Here is a 9,210-nt window from a genome sequence, read left to right as displayed (position 1 = left end):
GTTTTGTAAAAATCGACGCGTTTCAAAAAGGCGGGGCATAGAGGAGAAACAATAATGTACAGTATGTGGAAAATAATGTGTTTTTTGAACTTTAAACCGCATAAACACATTTCATTACACCAAATACACAAAATAATGTTCTTTTTAGCAGCATCATATGACCCCTTTAAGAACATTTGACCAAACCTGGTGCTCAGGTGCGTTTCCAATTACTGTAGATATAGGTCTATAACCCAACCCCACTTTTTTTTTTAAGGGAATGGTTTGTTGAACCTTTAGACAAAATATAAAAAAATTATTAAATAAAGTTTGTATGTGTTTTTTGATACATAAGGCTTTTATGGCACCTATAGTATGATACAGAAGAATATGGAACTATGGAACTACATTTTTTTTCAGAGGCCCAAACTGAGTAAAAATATGCAATTTGGCACAGTTGCTGATATTTAAATGCTTAGTTTTATGATACAGGTAATACATTGATAATTTAGAGATGTACAAATAAACAATCTTCAAAAACCTGATGTATCCTGTTTGATACTCACATTTTAGCATTCTTTTTTAATGGATAATCGGGTAAACTCAAGTTGCTTCAATTGTTATCTTACTAACAATATTGTTTACTTATTAAAAATCAGTAGAGATTTCACAGAAAAAAGACCACAGCCACAGAAAAAGCCAGCCCTCACGTCTCAATTATATTTTGGTTTCTAGATCTGACTCGGGTCCCTCCTTCAATAAATATTTGATATGTTTTTGCCCACCATGCAAAAATTGTATATCTAATTGCTTAATAATAGTACTCAACAAGCTGCTTGATTTTGAGGTTTCATTCGCATTTATAGCACAGGTGCAGGACAAGTTATGAAGTGATAGACTATACAAATTGTTCAATATGAATACAACAGTTGTTATAACATCAGCCCTCATTGTCTTAGAAGCATGAAAATGGTTCCATCTGTTTATATGGATATAATTACATTTTAGCATGGCCATCCCTGTTTTTCATCCATGTGCTCATGTTTGTTGTTAGCATTCATTACTAGTGATGGGAAGTCTTTCCACAAATCTTTTCTAATGAAAAGTGTGTTTCAATGAACTGTTTAACAAAAAAATGATAAAAATGATTTAGCATATTACACTACCATTCAAGTTTGGGGTCAATGTGATTTTTTTTTTTTTTTTTAATGTTTTTGAAAGAAGTCTCTTAGGTTCACCAATTGTGCATTCAGCTGATCAAAAAATACAGTAAAGCAGTAATATTGTGAAATAGTATTACAATTAAAACAACTATTTTCTGTTTTAATATATTTTAAAGTGTAATTTATTCTCGCATTTATAGCACAGGTGCAGGACAAGTTATGAAGTGATAGACTATACAAATTGTTCAATATGAATACAACAGTTGTTATAACATCAGCCCTCATTGTCTTAGAAGCATGAAAATGGTTCCATCTGTTTATATGGATATAATTACATTTTAGCATGGCCATCCCTGTTTTTCATCCATGTGCTCATGTTTGTTGTTAGCATTCATTACTAGTGATGGGAAGTCTTTCCACAAATCTTTTCTAATGAAAAGTGTGTTTCAATGAACTGTTTAACAAAAAAATGATAAAAATGATTTAGCATATTACACTACCATTCAAGTTTGGGGTCAATGTGATTTTTTTTTTTTTTTTAATGTTTTTGAAAGAAGTCTCTTAGGTTCACCAATTGTGCATTCAGCTGATCAAAAAATACAGTAAAGCAGTAATATTGTGAAATAGTATTACAATTAAAACAACTATTTTCTGTTTTAATATATTTTAAAGTGTAATTTATTCCTGTGATGCAAAGCTGAATTTTCAGCAGTCTTCAGGGTCACATGATCCTTCAGAAATCATTCTAATAGGCTGATTTGCTGCTCAAGAAACATTTCTTAATATTATCAATATGAAAACAGTGCTGCTTAATATTTCTGTGAAAACCAATGGAAGTTCAAAAGAACAGCTTTTATTTAAAATAGAAGTCTTTGGTAACAATGTAAAAGTCCTTACTGTGGCTTTTAATCAATTTAATCCGTCATTCCTGAATAAAATTAATAATTCCTTTAAAAAACTCCTGCTGACCCCAAACATTCTCAAAAACAATATGTAGGCACACATAGCTGTTTATTAATTTTTTGGGGGGAGGTTAAATTTTATTAGTAAGGGTGTTTATTGTAATTTCATGAGAAAAAAACAATCATATTCAGGTCAATGAATCAGTGAGCGGTTGACTCTAGACTGTTTATTTATGAACCAATTGAATGGATTCATTGAAAATATAGAAGAATGATTTGACCACAAACTGGACGTCACCATTCATTACGTAATGTGTTAGCATCACAGACTATTCTACAAAGGGCTTGAAACAGCTCAGCATAACATGGGCCATTAGGAAAAAATACTCCTTAGACGTCTTCTCTTGTCGTCTCAGCCGCCCTGCCCCATCCGTTCAGCTTTGTCTGATTGATCTACGTAGGTTTATCCGTCCTCAGGCTGTAAACAAGCACTGTGTCTTCCACCCCACACAGGCCCGATCAATAACTCCGTGACTTTGTCATTATGCCCCTGCCATCTGATTGATAATCTCACTCCATCAAAAGTAAGCTGTACAGAGAGCCAGCCTTCAGCAGGAAGCGTGCCAGACAAAACATCAGTCCCGCACGTGTGTTTCTGAGCTGGATTAGGCCGTGAATTCCCACAGGACTTGCATATTCTATTAGTGCAACAGCGTCTGGAAAAGGGCTGATGGCAACTGTTCATAGTCTGTTCTCATATGAAACTATAACATTTTAATGATGCCTTGATCAAGAATTATAAAAAAGCTAATAAACACCAGGAGACCACATGAAACACGGTTCGAGGGCTCTGCTTCATCCATTAAGACAAATGGTCCTTTAAAAATAAAATCTTTGAATGTATGACTTTGGATTCATGCAGTAGTAATTTTTTTGTTGATTACACAGGGAAACCCCACTGAGGTAAGCATGATTACTATTGCTTATGCTTGAGGGATTTGAACAACCCCCTGGCTCTATAGTATTAACTTGTCATGCAGTGTTTGTTGTGTTTGGAAAGGTGTGTTATGATATTTTTGACATGATTTCTGCCAAACAGTTAAACGAGGGGAAAAAACACAGGCTTGCACTGAAAGAGGGACCCAAGCCGTATCTATAGATAAGAATATCACAGACTTAGCGGTGAGCTCTTTTGGCTTGGGCCAATAAAAACCACTGAGCAACATTCTAGAAACCAGTGTTATTTTAATATTATTTATTTATAGTATCATAGTATTATTATTATTATTATTATATTTTCATTTTGTTTTATAGCCCAGAACACCCTAGCAACCTCACATACTAAACCACTCATAACACCATAGCAACTATATAGCAACATATATAGCTACTTTTTTTCTTTGGAAAAAATAAAAACGAAATATTTTCTGAAAAGGCAAGAAATTAAAAGTGGTGTATGGAGTGTAGAGTGATGTGTAAAAAAGTACATTTAAGCAGTTTAACATAAGGCAGCAACATAACAAAACGTGAAAAAAATGAGGCAAGGCACTATATATATATATATATATATATATGATTATAGTATTTAATATTTTAATTAGCTTTTATTTTAATATTTTTCGCTTTTGTTTTAAGTTTTAGTAAATTTATTTATTTTTAAAAAAAAAATTTTTTATGATTTCAATTTAGCTTTTTCAGTTTTTGTTTTAGTAAGTGTAGTACTTAAACATTTTATTTCAGTTGCCAAAGCAAATTTCTAATTTTTGCTTAAGATTTTCAGCTAATATTTACATATGTATATTGATTTCATGTTTTTTTTTTTTCAATTAATGAAAACGAATGAAATCGTTTTAGATGAACAATAACAGTACCGGGTTAGAGTTGCTCATTGCATGTTATTGTCTCACACTGATGTGTAGGTTGCCAGGGGAGGTGTCCTGAAAGTCTTTATTGTTCTGTCTGTGAGGACATTTAGGGTGTGGGTTTGTGCAGACAAGACTTATCAATTATTCAGTCCCCATACTGAGACAGACCGAGTGTAGACACCTGCCCCTTCCAGCAGAGCCTTCCACAGACACTTCAGGGTCATGGTAAATTTATTGTGTGATTATTTGTGCAGACATAATCGTTGTCCGTTTGTTAAGCCCCACAGTGTTTTTGTCAAGTAACTAAAAATGTTACTTAAAAATACATGTTAAATTACCCTAACGTAGTTTTTAGTCATAGGCTGACCAGGCTGGAAAATCAGCTACCAGGGGTGAATAACTAAGTTAACTAATTAGCTAAATAGGGCTGCACAATTAATCAAACTTGAAGCTGAAACCATGATATAGCTTAATGCAATTAGCATAACAAAGGCTGCAATTTAATTATGTAGTGTAATCATGTTGTGCTGCATGTTTCAAAGTGAAGCAACAATTTGCACTGTGGTCTACATGCACACAGCTCATAATTTGGAGTTTTCAGTGTCTCAGAGCGGCTTTGTTCGCAGTAAATGCAGTCAACTCCATCTCTGCATGTGCTGTGTTTAACACACATTTTGGAACACAGTATGTGCAAGATTAATTTTATATACACATTTACATAATTTCCAACATTTTTGTGGACAGAGGTTTACGGCATTTCACCAGTATTCTACAAAAAAAAAACACACTTGAGAATTTTCAAAAACTCAAGGGTTTGAATGTTTGTAAGTGAAGAATTTAAGAATTAAGTGTCTAAATTTTTGCATGAAATAAAATTATTAGAATGATCTAATATTCATTTATTTAAAAATTTCTGTCTATTTTTAAAATGTAGAGTTAAAACTGTCATTAATAAAATAATATTAATAATAGTTTTTATTTTTTGTTTTGTTTTGTTTTGTTTTGTTGCATTGAGTTCCCAAAACAGCGGTGTGAATGTAATGTGAATTAAAAAGAGGTTAGTTGTACAGCACTATATATAAATAATTTCAAAATAAAAACAATACAATAAAATACTAAAAAAAATATTCAATATTTTATCTGTTTACTTGCGTGTCATGTCACCATTAACCGATATCAAAGAACCTTGAACATGTAAATATGTTTTCAAAAATTATTGAAATATTAACTAAAATTTCAGTGGGTACTTCAAGTAAATGTATTACGTCTAAGGGATTCGGCTGACCATCTTACACCTGCTAAGACCAGCAAACCACCTTAGGCTGGTCTAAACTGTTTTTTTTTTTCTTCAGCAGGGTTTATTTAATGCAGAAATATTTCTTTAAATTATGTAATCAATTGGACCGCATGAGATTCCACCATCAAAGTCATTTTGAAGGGTCATATAGAAATAACTGTTCCTTATACAACTAGGTTTTGCCATTTGTCTTGGAAGACGATGAGGATGTTTGCGTCTGCGTCTGCGTCTGCGTCACACTCGTTATGAATCCATCTGGACTTCCTGTCCTCTGATACCTGTTTATTTGTCATTTGACCTTCACAGGAGTTGCTGGAGAGGTTCATGGAGGGCCACGTGCCCCTGGAGGAATTCCTTGATTCTTTTCAAAGCCACAGGAAGACGCACCATATCCGCCGCGCTCAAGCTGAGAAGCTCCAGGAGCTCAACAAAGCCGACAGGAAAGCGAAGAAACAGGAGGAGGAGCTGAAGAGGGAGGAGGAACATAAGGAGTCCCGGCCAAACGGCATCAGCGCACACGGCCCTCCCCGTGTCTTCCAGCTCCGATACGGTCTGACCCCGGCCATCCTGCTGCCGCTTTCCTCTTCCTCCGCTTCGGTCCTACCTCCTCTGGACTCCCGCTCAGGCCAGCTGCAGGTCTCGGGGCCTTGCGCCCGTCACTCCGGCAGCCCGTCGGCCTGAGAGTAATTGGACAGTTACCCGGGTGGCCGGTGAGACCGGTCCGATTGCAGCAGCTGTACAGGCCCAGTCCCCATCAGCCCGAGCCTCCGTGTCGATAACATGAAAGCCAAGTTACGCAGAGACCACGTGAAGCCTTCATCGAGTCCATATATAATAATGATGCTGCCATGAATTCAAACCTTCATGTACCCAAAAAGGGAGGAGAGCGGAAAGCCATAAAGTATTTGTTAATGTCGCTTGTCGTTGTTGCTTGTTCGTTTCACTTCGATCTGTTTGGTTTTTGTGTGGGTTTAGTCGGGATGTGGCAGGAGTTCAGCTGCTGTTTGTGTGAGGGAAGTGCCCTGTTTCTCGAGACACTGCTTTTAGACTGGAAGGTCTTTTGGGCCGCCGAGGGACTTGGAAAATGACACCTTTTTGTAATGTTTATGGGTGTTCAATAAAGTCTAATCATGATGTTTATTTTAAACCTATATCTTGGTTGTTTCGTATTTTATTTTCCTGCTCTTACTGTAATTTTACTGGCTGCACTGTTTCTTAATCCATATGTTTTTCTTTTTACAGCATAGAATCATTCTTAAAGCAGCAAATTTACTTGAGATTCAAAAATGAGTTGCATTCATTTCACTTGTTTTGTGTATAAATCTCAATAAATGTATTATTTATTTTTTATTATTATTATTGATATATTCATTTATTATTATTATTGTTGATATATTAATGATATATTCATATATCTTATACAAAGTATCAATTCTTTTATTTAAAAAAAATCTGCCGAGCATGTCTCAAAATCAAAATAAGAAACAAATAATAATAACAGTAATAATAATAATATTTACAACATGTTTGTGCATAATGTAGTATTAAATTCTTTTTAAAATAAAATATTGTATAATGAAATATATTCATTCTTAAATGTATTATTATTTAGAATATTGTGAATTACAAAAATATGTCACAATGCAAAAACACTGCCCATAAAAATTAGAATGCTTTCTTTTTTTAAAAATGAATTGTTATTCAGAATATAGTGAAATACAAAGATAAGTAAATAATAATAATACAAATAAATGTAAAAGCCTAAGTAAACTATTCAGGCACATTGCAATAATGAGACTGTTTGTAAACTGTGCACAAAACTGTCCCTAAAATATGTTTTCTTTTTAAAAATTAATTATTGAAAATATTGTAGATTACAAATAAATAAACGCACATTGTAGTATTGCAAACTGTGTGTAAACTACATAAAACAAATGCAGAATCTAAAATATTAGTCTTCCTAAAACGTTTTCTTGATGGAAAATAAAGTGTATTATTTATTTTTCTTTTGATTTTGGGGTGAAGTATGACCCAGACATATTTTTGTGAGATTCACCCTATTATTATTTTTCTATCAGACAAGTTTTGGTATATTAGGGAATTTTCTTCACAATAAAAAAAGATTACAAGCTTGGGTTAGATGAACTGATTAAGTGCGTTTGTCTGTGCGAGACTCGTTTTACAATGAGAACGGTTCAGATGGTTTATTTATCATTGACACAGCTGCAGCTGAAATCTTTGAAAGCCCAAACCTGCCAAACACTGTTGTTTCAAGTTTTTTTTTTTTTGCCACTGCAGTGAGTTTGTAGTCAGAAAGTATGGGCACGCTGTTGTCTTTGACTGAGCTCTCATAGACGGCTGATTTTGCTCCAGGGATATGCCTTTAGTCTTAAGCTACAGCTGAATAGAGTTACAAATAAACTCGGATTAGCACAAAATACATTATAATAAGTGTGCTCTTAAACCAGTGCCAATGAAAATCATATCTAAGAGTGAGGGATTTACTTATTTATGGAAATCCTGTTATGGAATACCCCTTATGGACATCAAACACTGTTTATTTGTTAGGATTTTATTTCCAGGCCGGAAAGTTCTGCGTTCACTTTCAGTGGAGATTGTATTTTGAGCAGCTATGGGAAAATATGATGCATTATGAATTATTACAACGGAGAGAGTAGTGTTATGTGCCTTTACTTTTAACACCCTGTAGGGATCAATAAGAGGTGCAGAGCAGATACTAACCTTCATCTGTTTCTGACATGAGTGGAATTCAGCACAAAGTTACAAGTGCCAAGACCTAACCAGCACTGTTTGCACCCATTTTTTAAATCTGAACCCATTTATTTATTCATTCAAACACACATTAAAAGTACAATTTCATCTCTTTCATTATAAGCATGTTTTTAACTTCTGATATAAAGAAATTCCATTTTCCTTTTTTTTTCTTCTTTTTTCCGAAGGTCCAAAATGTCAGGGTATTACAGATACTATTACAGTTTTAGTAATATTTAAAATATTACATTTAAAATGTAATGTTTTAGCAATATTGTAGTGCATTTTGTCATTTTTATTAGTTTGTTTTTGTCTACAATATGAATTTATATTAATTAATGAAAATGAACAAATTTATATTTATTTTTATTTAGTGTACATTTTGGGTAAATCGTGGCCGCATTTTCTTAAAAAAAATTATTTAAATGTGTATGTATTCAAAGTGTATGGAGCCTTACACATAACATGTGAAACTATATATATATATTCGCAAGGCACTGTATATATGTATATATATATATCTACAGTGCCTTGCGAATGTATTCATAACCCTTCATTTTTTTCACATTTTGTTTTGTTGCTGCCTTATGTTAAACTGCTTTAAATTAGTTTTTTTCCACATCAATCTATACTCCATACACCATAATTGTCAAGCAAAAAAACAGGTTTTTAACATCTTTGCAAATGTATTAAAAATAAAAAAATAAAATGATTCCATTGCATAAGTATTCATACTTATGCAATCGTCCCATTATCTGGGACAGTTGAAATTTAGCTCAGGAGCATTCATATTGCTTGTAGATGTCACTACACGTCAAACGAAGTTAACCTGTGGCAAATTCAATTGAATGGATATGATCTGGAAAGGCACACACGTCTTAATAAAAGGTCTAACAGCTGATAATGCATATCAGAGCAAAAACCAAGCCCTGAGGTCAAAAGGAACTGCCTGTAGAGCTCAGAAACAGGTTTGCGTCAAGCCACACATTTCAGAAAACAAATCTGCTTCATTGAAGGTTCACAGAAGCATGTAGTCTCTGTTACCTTTAATGGACGAAGTTTGAAACAACCAGGACTCTTCCTAGAGCTGGCCTCCTGGCCAAACTGAGCAACTGATGGAGAAGGGCTTTGGTTAGCATGGTGAACAAGAACCTGATGGTCACTCTAGTTGAGCTCCATGATCATATGTGGAGATAGGAGAAATCTACAGAAGGACAAACACCACTGCAACA

The 9,210-nt window shown here is 34.1% G+C and overlaps 1 protein-coding gene across 1 annotated transcript in view; it reads left to right on the top strand.

Moving 5' to 3' along the window:
• LOC107709757 (vacuolar protein sorting-associated protein 37D-like) overlaps positions 1–6,357 on the top strand; it is a 46,347-nt gene extending 39,990 nt beyond the window's left edge. Inside the window, exon 4 of the mRNA XM_016514362.1 lies at positions 5,513–6,357. Coding sequence (XP_016369848.1) covers positions 5,513–5,887 — 375 coding nt within the window. The 3' untranslated portion in view covers positions 5,888–6,357. The remainder of the gene's footprint in view (positions 1–5,512) is intronic.
• Positions 6,358–9,210: the final 2,853 nt, after the last annotated feature.

This window comes from Sinocyclocheilus rhinocerous, unplaced genomic scaffold, assembly GCF_001515625.1.
Source record: "Sinocyclocheilus rhinocerous isolate Xijiao unplaced genomic scaffold, SAMN03320098_v1.1 scaffold896, whole genome shotgun sequence".
Taxonomy (NCBI): domain Eukaryota; kingdom Metazoa; phylum Chordata; class Actinopteri; order Cypriniformes; family Cyprinidae; genus Sinocyclocheilus; species Sinocyclocheilus rhinocerous.
This window is presented reverse-complemented; position numbering and strand designations above follow the sequence as displayed.